A 13,879-nucleotide genomic window follows, 5' to 3' on the forward strand; every position below is an offset into this window, starting at 1 on the left:
CTGGTCAAACATTTGGATGACGTTTCATATCCGTGTGGACAGAGAAAATGGCAGAAGTGGCTGAGTCAAGTAAACCGATGGTAAGAAGAAAGCACATAACGTAACTATTCGTGTATATAACATTTGCATAGTATACATGAATGTTATTGTAAGCGTGGTGTTAATATTAAATACAGATGAGGGAATGTCAACGTGGGTGTTGACCAACACTCCATGGAAAGGAAAAAGCTTGCAGTATTAACATTGTTGTATGTTCAGAAAAGTCACTGTCCATACAAAAGTACTCAATGGCTTCCAAAACCTGGAGGGAGAATTGTTTAGTTCTTTAAAGTCATCGGTTGTCATTATTGATAGCCAAATATCTAATTTCTTTGTACCTGTGTTTCTATCTCCAGTTTGCAGGTCTGTCAGATGTGTCCATTTCAGGGGACATCCCTGTTGAGGGGGAGATCAATGTCCCTGTTGGAACCCCGAGTCAGGACAACGAATACTCCACACTGGATGAACCTGTCAAAGACACCATAGTAAGATTTCCCTTTTTGTGCACATACTCGAATCTTTAAAGGCCTATTTCAATAAAAAAAATGTGATTCTTCTGTGTTTTATATCATATTGTACAACAGCTGATGAAACTAACACTGTAAAAGTGTGAAAGAATTTGATCAGTGTTATTTCCTGATAGTTGCTGGTTGAAAATACAATCTACATAGGACCTTTTTAATCAGCAGGTTTGCATGGGCGGGAGTTTTGGCTTTCCATGGTGACGTCACCATGCGGAAAATAGGTTAATTAAGCAATAAAACATGAGAACCAGGGGATTATCGTGTGATAAATCCCTTTTAGGTCCTTATTGCTTTTATAAAATGTTTGCCAACATTTTAAAAAGATTAACGACATGTTTTCATTAAGGTTATTTTAATGAGTAAATTCGTTTTATTTTAACCTTCCACCAGACGATATAGTCGGGGCAAAAACCAGTTGTTAGTTCTGAAGTTGCTAACCAAACAGGCTGGTCATGAATTATTTTGGGATGTTTTGACCCAGTCGTTCATTCTGTTCATTCCAAGTTTCTATGCTAAACAAATCATTGGCATGTAGCTAGCTAGCAGAGCTTCAAAGATGACGAGAGACAAGAACTTCAATAAATAATGATTTAATAAATAATGTATAAATAGGCAACAAGAACTTAATAAAATAATGTATAAATAAGCAAAAACCAGCAGATTGTCAAGTCAATAATATAACATTAACGTTAGTTATGAAGGATAGCTAGGCAAACGACGTTACTCCTCCTTTGCTAGCTAGCTAGCTAGCTAGCTAGCTAGCTAGCTAGCGAGCTAGCCAACTACACACAATCACATCAAGTAACTGAAATGACAGCAAGCTATGTGCATTTTCTTTTGTTTTACCTTCGTTTCTATATTGCCATTTCTTTGGATATATCCATTATAATGATCCTGATAAATTAATGATCTTGTATCATAGAAGCTCCCAGTCTCGTCACGGTCATTTGCATGGCATGGTGGAGACTGCAAAAATAAACTGCAACATGTTTCACAGGTCAGATGGGCACACAGAGAGGCTTATATTAACCTCCGTTATACCAAACCAAATGCTAGGCAAGAAGCATGGGGAAATAATGTCTTGACTCTTTTTTGCAGTGGAGATGAAGTTTATGGCTGGTCGTTCGTTCTATCGGTTCGGTTGCCAGAGACACGACCCAGGCGTTCAGTCTTTTTGTTCTGTATCAATGGACGCGACCCAGTCGTTCGTTCTAAATGTTCCATTGCCATACTGGCTGGCAACGTTCTTATCCCTTGCTTACTAGCTAGCCAACTACGGCTAACTTACAGTCACGTCAAAAAGTGCAGCCAGAATAACAGCAAAGTAGCCGCATTTGTTTAAGCTGTTTTCTAGTGGCATTTATTTGGACACATCCATAACAATGAGCTAATGAGGCGTGATTTCGCCTGGCATAGAAATTGTGCTCACTCGTCAGGACATTGTTGTTCAGAGGAGTTAGCCAACAACACAGCTAATGCAATCACTTCAAACTGAAGCTGGAAAGACTGCAAACTAGCGGCACTTCGTTTCTTGACCTTTTTTCAATTAACATTTCTTTGTATATATCCATAAAAATGAGGATTTTGACTGGCTGAGAAACGCCGCCTGTCTCGTCCCGACTCCCGACACGTTCATTACTATGGGACAGCTGGAGATCAAATTTGAATATTTAAACAATGTTGCAAATGTCAGAGAGACAGAATGCAAGGTTTATACAAATATACGCTCTTGCAAACTAAATGTTAGTCTAAAAGAAATGTGAGATAATGTCTAGATGCTTTTTATAGTGGAGATCAAGTTTATAAAGTGCCCGGCTGGGCTGATGAGACAGTGGATTGTGCAGTCAGATGGAACAGAGTAAATAGGCATTTTAACATCATAGATTTAGCCGGTGGTAACTTGTGGAATAGACACCGGCTGGAATGCACTTTTAGCCAATCAGCATTCAGGATTAGACCCACCCGTTGGATAATAGACCAATAACAAAGAGCGTTCCAAACTTCTCTGCCAATAACGGATAGTTTTCAGTTTTCCCCTCCCACTCAGACCTCTCCCAGACAGTCCTATTCTTGCTTGAGAAATAGTTTTTTGCTAAAAAGCTATTTTTGCCCATTTGAATGGAAATCTATTACAGTAAGGTACTTAGTGAGGGGGGAAAAGTATTTGATCCCCTGCTGATTTTGTACATTTGCCCACTGACAAAGACATGATCAGTCTATAATTTTAATGGTAGGTTTATTTGATTAGAGAGACAGAATAAAATAAAAAAAATCCAGAAAAACGCATGTCAAAAATGTTATAAATTGATTTGCATTTTAATGAGGGAAATAAGTATTTGACCCCTCTGCAAAACATGACTTAGTACTTGGTGGCAAAACCCTTGTTGGCAATCACAGAGGTCAGACGTTTCTTTAAGTTGGCCACCAGGTTTGCACACATCTCAGGAGGGATTTTGTCCCACTCCTCTTTGCAGATCTTCTCCAAGTCATTAAGGTTTCGAGGCTGACGTTTGGCAACTCAAACCTTCAGCTCCCTCCACAGATTTATGGGATTAAGGTCTGGAGACTGGCTAGGCCACTCCAGGACCTTAATGTGCTTCTTCTTGAGCCACTCCTTTGTTGCCTTGGCCTTGTGTTTTGGGTCATTGTCATGCTGGAATACCCATCCACGACCCATTTTCAATGCCTTGGCTGAGGGAGGGAGGTTCTCACCCAAGATTTGACGGTACATGGCCCCGTCCGTCGTCCCTTTGATGCAGTGAAGTTGTCCTGTCCCCTTAGCAGAAAAACACTCCCTTAGCATAATGTTTCCACCTCCATGTTTGACGGTGGGGATGGTGTTCTTGGGGTCATAGGCAGCATTCCTCCGCCTCCAAACACGGCGAGTTGAGTTGATGCCAAAGAGCTCCATTTTGGTCTCATCTGACCACAACACTTTCACCCAGTTCTCCTCTGAATCATTCAGATGTTCATTGGCAAACGTCAGACGGGCCTGTATATGTGCTTTCTTGAGCAGGGGGACCTTGCGGGCGCTGCAGGATTTCAGTCCTTCACGGCGTAGTGTGTTACCAATTGTTGTCTTGGTGACTATGGTCCCAGCTGGCTTGAGATCATTGACAAGATCCTCCCGTGTAGTTCTGGGCTGATTCCTCACCGTTCTCATGATCATTGCAACTCCACGAGGTGAGATCTTGCATGGAGCCCCAGGCCGAGGGAGATTGACAGTTATTTTGTGTTTCTTCCATTTGCGAATAATCGCACCAACTGTTGTCACCTTCTCACCAAGCTGCTTGACGATGGTCTTATAGCCCATTCCAACCTTGTGTAGGTCTACAATCTTGTCCCTGACATCCTTGCAGAGCTCTTTGGTCTTGGCCATGGTGGAGAGTTTGGAATCTGATTGATTGATTGCTTCTGTGGGCAGGTCTTTTATACAGGTAACAAGCTGAGATTAGGAGCACTCCCTTTTAAGTGTGCTCCTAATCTCTGCTCGTTACCTGTATAAAAGACACCTGGGAGCCAGAAATCTTTCTGATTGAGAGGGGGTCAAATACTTATAAAATGCAAATCAATTTATAACATTTTTTACATGCGTTTTTCTGGATTTATTTGTTGTTATTCTGTCTCTCACTGTTCAAATAAACCTACCATTAAAATCATAGACAGATCATTTCTTTGTCAGTGGGCAAATGTACAAAATCAGCAGGGGATCAAATACCTTTTTCCCTCACTGTAATTTGCACCTGGAAATGATTTGATATTGATATAAAAACGTCTGCATTGGGCCTTTAACAACACCTTTAATTTGGCCCTTCCCTGATACATAGTATTTTAAAACCTCTTCTAAAATCTCCCTCATGTCTCATTTAGTTGCGAGATCTGAAAGCAGTGGGGAAAAAGTTTGTTCATGTGATGTATCCTAAGAAGAGTTCAGCGCTACTGAGAGACTGTGAGTACTGTGTACTTTGAAAGATGAATTAATCTTTTATACTATTCGAACACAAAGAACAGGTGGTGTGACATAGCTGTATCTAACTTAGTCATATATTTATCCAACGTGTACAAGGATAACAGCATAATGAAATGACAAACATTATATACAATTACATTTGTAATAGTACCTAGGAAAATCTGGCAAACAAAATGTGCCAGGTGTTTTAATAATATTATTTTAACTTTCTCCAATACTACCTAGGGAAATGTGAGGATGCTAAGTGTGTTTGATGTTCTAGAAGGAATATTGTGTTTACTTCGTCGTCTTTTCCAGGGGACTTGTGGGGCCCATTATTGCTCTGCGTGACACTGGCTCTGTGAGTATTCATGTTTCAATGTAGTACCAGAATATGACTGCTAACACTCTTTGAGAAAGATGAGCTATGGATTGATAATGTTTCCTTCCTGTTTTTTAGGATGCTGCAGGGGGGTTCAGTTGACAGTAAGGATGACGGAGGGCCCCAGTTCGCGGAGGTGTTTGTGATCATCTGGTTTGGATCTGTCATCATCACACTGAACTCCAAGCTGTTGGGAGGCACCATGTATGTGTCTGTCATTTCCAACTGCCCAACTTTCTAGCTGGCTTCCAATCATTATAGTGAAATGATTCAATATTAAAAATATTGACATGAGGGCATTTAAATTTGCAAATAATGTAATATGATTAGTTCCTTAAGTTAATTTTAATTAATTCATTGAAACCTTGTTTAACAATGCCTGTTTTCCCTCCCTCTCTAGATCTTTTTTCCAGAGCCTGTGTGTGCTAGGCTACTGCATTATGCCTCTGACTGTGGCAATGGTTGTCTGTAGGCTAGTGCTGCTGGGTGGGTCTGGGACGGTCAGCTTCATCGTCCGACTAATTGTGGTCACAGCATCATTCAGTTGGTCCACGTTTGGTAAGGAACGTCCTTTTCATAAGGAGACAATTATATTTTCTTTTTAAATGTGGTTGGCTATGTTTATTGGTGCAAACACACCTCTACAAACACATTCACTGTTTGCAGTCATACTGACTTCCAGTAGGTAGAGCTGTTGCATAAAGATTCAACTTATAATGTTCCTCATAACATTAGTACTACATTTTAAGTCTAATCTTATCATAAAACAAGTCACTGATAACTCATGAGTGTATGTATGTATATGTTTTCCCCCCAGCTTCTACAGCTTTCTTAGCAGATAGCCAGCCTCCCAATCGCAAAGCTTTGGTGGTGTATCCCGTCTTCCTCTTTTACTTTGTCATTGGATGGATGATTCTCACGTTCTCACCGTCCGCGTAACAGTGGACTTATCTCTAAACTGAACTTAACACAATCCTTTTGGAATAGAAAGATACAAATCAACACCTTGCCATTTGTGAAAGCTGAGGACTGTGGAGTGTTGGGAGTACTTTTGGTGGAAAACATTGTGCATGTTCCTTTGGCGCAACAAGGAAAATGAGATATTGACCATAGTGCACAATGCTTTGCCTCTTTCTCTTTTTTGTGTCTCTATTATTGCTAAGCTTAGCTAAGAAATAGAGTACAATGAACAAAAGTCAAAGTGAGTCCCTATAAGGATGTCAGAAAAGCCTATCTGCTTGATTTAACAAGCTCTCTGTGTCTCACATGAAGAGATAACTTATCTCAATTGTTTCCTGCCTTGTAAATTATCTTACAATTCCAACTAAGGTTCCTACACTAAGCACATTCCTCACTGTGATATTAATAATTCATCATAACATGTAGTCTAGCAGGAACAAAGGGGACCATGAAATCTATATTGTATGTTTCATGGTCTATTGCCATTTACCTATCCCACTGATGAATATGTGATGCCAGTATGTACACTGTGCCTCACTACAGGCTACTGCATATGCCCTATCACTCAAACATTGCTTGGAAGGTTTCTGTTTTATTTAGGAATAAGTTAATTGTTTTCAAGTATTATTATCTTATTCAGAAGGTAGGATTTGATTATCCGCAGATAGTAGGTGGCAGTGTTGCTCGATTTTCATATGAGCAACCTAAAAATGATGTAGGTGGCTGTAGTGTACATTTTCTACTTTTTTCTTTCAAATTAATTTTTCCTTGGGAAAGTTATGTTAATATATATATTTATACATTTCCTGTTCTCTCTCAATAATTGAATGTTATTCTATTAAAACAGAAACGCTGTGGGGGAAAAACAATGGTACCCTCCAAAACCTGACTCATTCCTATTTGTTTCTATAATTGTTTTTATTTATATTTTTATTTGGTTCTGTAATATGGTACAAAATCTGTTGTTTTTCTGTTGTTCAGATGCCAGTCAAAGTCTCTGTGAATCATGAGTCACAGAAAGTACACCTTAAGTTCACAGTTTTAGTTATTTTATCATCAAATGTATTGTACATGGGGACAATGACCCTGCCATGTACTACTTGAAATTTGCTGTTGGTCCTTCTGAGCTCATTTTGGCCAGAATCACACTTAAAGAGAAAATCCACAATTAAATTAATCTTCTCCAGTAATACTGCAAAGTCAACAAATGAAAACAAAGGTTTTTATGATTTATAGTCTATCATCCGGAAACACTGATTACATTATCTGGTGTGCATCGGGCCCGATTCCAACTTGATTTAAGCATGTCTAAATGGAACATAATTCCCATTTTATGCACTTTTCTCTATGCATATTCTGACCTTGAATTTAAGCATGAGAATAGCTTGTTATTCACCTGCTATTGGTTTCGGGAGGAGATCGAATAAATGAAGGTATGGCGGAGGTGTGTCTATTCTGACCTCAACTTAATTCCATCCCCTTTATGTGTGAGGAAACCATGAATAAGGTCTAGGGAACCTACCAGTTCCAAATGGAAAAAGCATCTATTTTTTCCAATAGAAATAACAGCATTTCCGTGCACTGTAATTTATAAATGAATAAGAGCTAGGTAAAGGAGTAATCCATTTTGGAGAAGGGGATTGTAAATACACATAGATGATTTTTCCTTATGATCCCTGGAGACGAATGTGAAAGCAGCAATATGGAAGCAAACTGAAAACCATATCAACATGACATGAATTGTGGCCCCTTTTCCACAGGGAAGTAGGCTGTAAATAGCTATAAAATACATTTAGCATCATTCCATTCCGTTGATCTTTCTTTCCTCTGTCATGTCCGTGGAAGTTGTTCGTTAGGGCCGCTAGCATTAGTGGATCAATATAGGCTAACGTTGTGCAATAATTTGTGACATGTAGCCTATTTGAATCATTATGGAACTCTTCACAAGTAGTAGGTTAAACCTGGAGCCTGGCGCACGGTTCACGACGACTGGAGCGTTGTTATACAGTTCCATGATTAGTGAGAATTAGGGTATATTTATAGGACTGTTGTTCAACCCCTATTGTACACTTTTTTTTCCCACCTTCCAATATTTCATGGATTGAACTTGAAGTTGACAACTTTCAGGATGAATCAAACCACTATTTTTTTATCATCAATATATTTTATGTGTATCTACCAGCTGAAACGGAGACGAAGATGCATAGATGGCATTCTTTCATTGATCCATATATTCTGAACCCGTTCTCTCTGTGTATTCTATTGAGTGTGTCGATAAAATTATAATTAAAGGTACTAAATATTTAAAGAGATGGCTTAAGATAAATGTACTGAAAACCATATCGAATGAAAACTCAGCCAGAAAATCTGTTGGCCAGCAAGTGTGCGTGTTTTCAGCAGGTGAATTAAATGTATTCAGAGAGTGCACGGTAGCCACACCTGCCGAGCGTGTAAACGCGACTGAATAAGGTAAATCTGAATACCTAAATACTGAGAAATGCATAGAAAAGGCGTAACTTCCTAAGTCTGAATCGGCCTCTAGTGATTTTAAACAACTATGAGCAGGCAAAAGTTAATAAATAAAAGTAAGTTGATGTTGATAAATGGACTTTTCCCTTTAAATTAAGAGGCATTATGCAGATGGATTCCTGTCTTAAAGACATTGATATGATGGAATCAGAAGCTAAGTGGGAAAGATGGTGTTTCTGTCTTTGAAATTTTTAAATATATAGGGATTTGGAGGAATAAAAGTCCTTCGTATACACATTTCTTCTGTAACTAGCAATATAACTCCAATATTATGCAAGAAGAACTCCGGACCAGCAGCAGTTAAACTGAAATTATATTTTAATTAGTTTGATAGCCTATCAGAAGCATCTGATTGTTATGGGTTAGTTTGCCAGCTTATGTGTAGCTCCTGACTGTTGACTCAAGGCATGCGTGTGAAGAGAAATCATTTATTGGGAATATAACCTTCCCAAATACCCGCACTGAAACCTCATTTACATTTGTATTCTGTTTAAATAAAGCACTTCTAGAGATTATTTCCTCTGAAAATCATAGCACTTTCAAAACCTCAAGCAATGCAAATGTGTCTGCTTCCATCATGATGTTTGTACTTATATAACACTGTAAACCTATAATAATAACTAACGGGAAGAAAATGCATGTTCCCTTTCCTTTCAAATTAATAGTTTTTCTGAAGCTACTTAGGCTACATGGTGCTAAATTACGGTGAGTAGTCCCATGAATGCATATTTTCATCCACTTGTTGTATTTTATAATAAGGTGTGGGATATCCCTCAAGCAAGGAGTGGCTTTTCATGATATAAAACACAATAACGTAGAAATTGCACTCAGTGTTGTCTAGAGCTCAGAACATGCTTCACTTGGATGGGTTTTTCTCTCCACAGTTATTGTTCCCACAAATACCAGAGCCACCCTCTATTAGGCCTATCTGAAACTCATCTAAGTACTTGATGGGACTGACCCCATCACCAACAGAACAGAGATGATATAGATCTCACTAAAGGATCTTAATTTAAGTTATCTCCCATCATCTCACCACCATTATTTCAGTCCACAAAGCTTTAGAGGGATCTTTGGAAAAGGAACTATCTTGGCCCAGGTGACAGTTTCATATTCTTGTAGAGGAGAAAAAAGCCAGTAAGATTGCCACTTCCCCCGAGTCGAGAGGTCAGGCTTAACTGCCAGCCTAGCAGACACTTTTTCTATGGAGAGAAGCCAAATCCAAACTGGCGTCCCTTGACACTTTTTTTTGGTGCCCCAGGACCATTCACAGTTGAGCTCACTCAATTTCGCTCAATGCTGATTGGCTATTATTTTATACTTTTTTATCAAGGGAGGCCAAATGCTCGCTGGGTTTCTTCCCTTGCATTCAATGCTACAAGCGGCAACAATGTCATACTCTTTTTGACCAGACAGCATCAGATAAATGGCCAACACATACAGAGACAGAGGGGTGGTGTTTCGCTCGCTCTGATACTTTCTCCGGTGAGATACATTCAGTCTCTTGTGAATTGAAGGACAATTATGAAACACAGAGAGACGAAAGAGGATAAATAATTGTATATGTTCTTTTTTTTCTAGGATTTGTTTTTGGGGAAGCCTGGCTTCCCTTGGCATCCATGAATATATGCCACTGCCAAGGTCCTTCTTGCCTGGTTGCTCAATTTGGTCGGACGGCCAGCTCTAAGCAGAGTCTGGGTAGTTCCATATTTTTTTTCAATTCCCCAATGATGGAGACCACTGTGCTCTTGGAAACTTTCAACACTCTAGAAATAATTGTATACCCTTCCCCAGATATATAGTGCTGTCAGGAAGTATTCACACCCCTTTACTTTTTCCACATTTTGTTGTGTTACGGCCTGAATTTAAAATTGATTAAATGTAGATTTTTTGGTCACTGGCCTACACACAATACCCCATAATATCAAAATGGATTCATGTTTATCGAAATTATTACAAATTAATACAAAAGTAAAAGCTGAAATGTCTTGAGTCAATAAGTATGGTAGCCTAAATACATTCAGGAGTAAAAATGTGCTTAAGTCACATAATAAGTTGCATGGATTCACTCTGTGTGCAATAATAGTGTTTAACCTCTACGGGATCGGTGTCCCGTATACGGGACGGTTGAGCTAATGTGCGCTAATGTGATTAGCATGACTGTTGTAAGTAACAGCAAACTTTCAAGGACATAGGCATGTCTTATATGGGCAGAAAGCTTAAATTCTTGTTAATCTAACTGCATTGTCCAATTTACAGTAGCTATTACAGTGAAACAATACCATGGTATTGTTTTAGGAGCGTGCACAACAACAAAAAGCGTATCATGGCAACTGGTTTGATACATTCACCTCTGAAGGTAAATAATGTACTTACATTCAGTAATCTTGCTCTGATTTGTCATCCTAAGGGACCCAGAGATAAAATGTAGCATACCTTTGTTTGATAAAATCAATTTTTATATTCAAATGTAGGAACTGGGTTCTACAGTTTGAACGCCTGCTGTCTCTGGCTCCACACCCACCCCGCCCGGCCATCTAGATGTGTGACAGTTAGTGTATAAGCTAATGATCCATCATGTATGACATTCCTGGAAGTGTGTAAACTTACATTTTGTATTACCATATCATTTTTGTATGTTCTCTATAGTTATGTACTTGAAAATGTATCAATTGACCAATTTGGCACATTTGGGCAGACTTGATACAAAATAGTCCAGTATTGCAATGTTTCACTGGATCAATCTGAAACCTAATTGACAGAGTAAAAAAAAGGAAGCCTGTACAGAATAATAATATTCCACGACATGCATCCTGTTTGCAACAAGACATTAAAGTAATACGGCAAAAAATATGGCAAAGCAATTAACTTTTTGTACTGAATACAAAGTGTTATGTTTGGGGCAAATCCAATACAACACATTACTGAACACCACTCTCCAGATTTTCAAGCATAGTGGAGGCTGCATCATGTTATGGGTATGCTTGTAATAGTTAAGGACTGGGGAGTTTTTCAGGATAAAAAATCAACGGAATGGAGCTAAGCACAGGCAAAATCCTAGAGGAAAACCTGGTTCAGTCTGTTTTCCACAAGACACTGGGAGATAAATTCACCTTTCAGCAGGACAATAATCTAAAACACATGGCCAAATCTACACTGGAGTTGCTTACCAAGAGGACAGTGAATGTTCCTGAGTGGCCGAGTTACAGTTTTGATTTAAATCTACTTGAAAATCTATGGTAAGACCTAAAAATGGTTGTCTAGCAATGATCAACAACCAATTTGACAGAGCGTGAAGAATTTTGAAAATAATAATGGGCAAATATTGTGCAATCCAGGTATGGAAAGCTCTTCGAGACTTACCCAGAAAGGCTCACTGCTGTAATCACTGCCAAAGGTGCTTCTACAAAGTATTGACTCTGGGGTGTGAATACTTATGTAAATGAGATATGTCTGTATTTAATTTTCTATAAACTTGCTAAAATGTCTAAAAACATGTTTTCACTTTGTCATTATGCGGTATTATGTGTAGATGGGTGAGAAAAAAAACAATTATGTATTCAATTTAGAATTCAGGCTGTAACACAACAAAATGTGGAATAAGTCAAGGGTTACTGTATGCCTCATCATAATTCTATCTCGGAGATCTACGGACAGTTCCTTGGACTTCATGGTATAGTTTCTGCTCTGACTTGCACTGTCAACTGCGGTGTGTTTCTTTCTAAATCATGTCCAAGCAATTTAATTGGCTACAGGTGGACTCCAATCAAGTTGTAGTGACATCTCAAGGATGATTCAAGGAAATTGGATGCACCTGAGCTCAATTTGGAGTGTCATAGCAAAGGGGTGTGAATACTTACAGTGAGGGAAAAAAGTATTTGATCCCCTGCTGATTTTGTACGTTTGCCCACTGACAAAGAAATGATCAGTCTATACTTTTAATGGTAGGTTTATTTGAACAGTGAGAGACAGAATAACAACAAAAAAATCCAGAAAAACGCATGTAAAAAATGTTATAAATTGATTTGCATTTTAATGAGGGAAATAAGTATTTGACCCCCTCTCAATCAGAACGATTTCTGGCTCCCAGGTGTCTTTTATACAAGTAACGAGCTGAGATTAGGAGCACACTCTTAAAGGGAGTGCTCCTAATCTCAGTTTGTTACCTGTATAAAAGACACCTGTCCACAGAAGCAATCAATCAATCAGATTCCAAACTCTCCACCATGGCCAAGACCAAAGAGCTCTCCAAGGATGTCAGGGACAAGATTGTAGACCTACACAAGGCTGGAATGGGCTACAAGACCATCGCCAAGCAGCTTGGTGAGAAGGTGACAACAGTTGAAGCGATTATTCGCAAATGGAAGAAACACAAAATAACTGTCAATCTCCCTCAGCCTGGGGCTCCATGCAAGATCTCACCTCGTGGAGTTGCAATGATCATGAGAATGGTGAGGAATCAGCCCAGAACTACACGGGAGGATCTTGTCAATGATCTCAAGGCAGCTGGGACCATAGTCACCAAGAAAACAATTGGTAACACACTACGCCGTGAAGGACTGAAATCCTGCAGCGCCCACAAGGTCCCCCTGCTCAAGAACGCACATATACAGGGCCGTCTGAAGTTTGCCAATGAACATCTGAATGATTCAGAGGAGAACTGGGTGAAAGTGTTGTGGTCAGATGAGACCAAAATCGAGCTCTTTGGCATCAACTCAACTCGCCGTGTTTGGAGGAGGAATGCTGCCTATGACCCCAAGAACACCATCCCCACCGTCAAACATGGAGGTGGAAACATTATGCTTTGGGGGTGTTTTTCTGCTAAGGGGACAGGACAACTTCACTGCATCAAAGGGACGATGGACGGGGACATGTACCGTCAAATCTTGGGTGAGAACCTCCCTCCCTCAGCCAGGGCATTGAAAATGGGTCGTGGATGGGTATTCCAGCATGACAATGACCCAAAACACACGGCCAAGGCAACAAAGGAGTGGCTCAAGAAGAAGCACATTAAGGTCCTGGAGTGGCCTAGCCAGTCTCCAGACCTTAATCCCATAGAAAATCTGTGGAGGGAGCTGAAGGTTCGAGTTGCCAAACGTCAGCCTTGAAACCTTAATGACTTGGAGAAGATCTGCAAAGAGGAGTGGGACAAAATCCCTCCTGAGATGTGTGCAAACCTGGTGGCCAACTACAATAAACATCTGACCTCTGTGATTGCCAACAATGGTTTTGCCACCAAGTACTAAGTCATGTTTTGCAGAGGGGTCAAATACTTATTTCCCTCATTAAAATGCTAAAATCAATTGATAACATTTTTGACATGCGTTTTTCTGGATTTTGTTGTTGTTATTCTGTCTCTCACTGTTCAAATAAACCTACTATTAAAATTATAGACTGATCATGTCTTTGTCAGTGGGCAAACGTACAAAATCAGCAGGGGATCAAATACTTTGTATGTACAGTAAATGAGATATTTCTGTATTTCATTTTCAATAC

The 13,879-nt window shown here is 39.5% G+C and overlaps 1 protein-coding gene across 1 annotated transcript; it reads left to right on the top strand.

Moving 5' to 3' along the window:
• On the top strand, nt 1-6,743 carry yipf6 (Yip1 domain family, member 6). The gene is made up of 7 exons (XM_041885917.1): nt 1-80; nt 396-524; nt 4,434-4,512; nt 4,831-4,873; nt 4,973-5,098; nt 5,295-5,452; nt 5,712-6,743. The coding sequence occupies exons 1-7, from the start codon at nt 48-50 to the stop codon at nt 5,831-5,833; spliced, it is 690 nt and encodes a 229-aa protein (XP_041741851.1). The 5' UTR covers nt 1-47; the 3' UTR covers nt 5,834-6,743.
• Nucleotides 6,744-13,879: the final 7,136 nt, after the last annotated feature.

This window comes from Coregonus clupeaformis, chromosome 9 (assembly GCF_020615455.1).
Source record: "Coregonus clupeaformis isolate EN_2021a chromosome 9, ASM2061545v1, whole genome shotgun sequence".
Taxonomy (NCBI): Eukaryota; Metazoa; Chordata; class Actinopteri; order Salmoniformes; family Salmonidae; genus Coregonus; species Coregonus clupeaformis.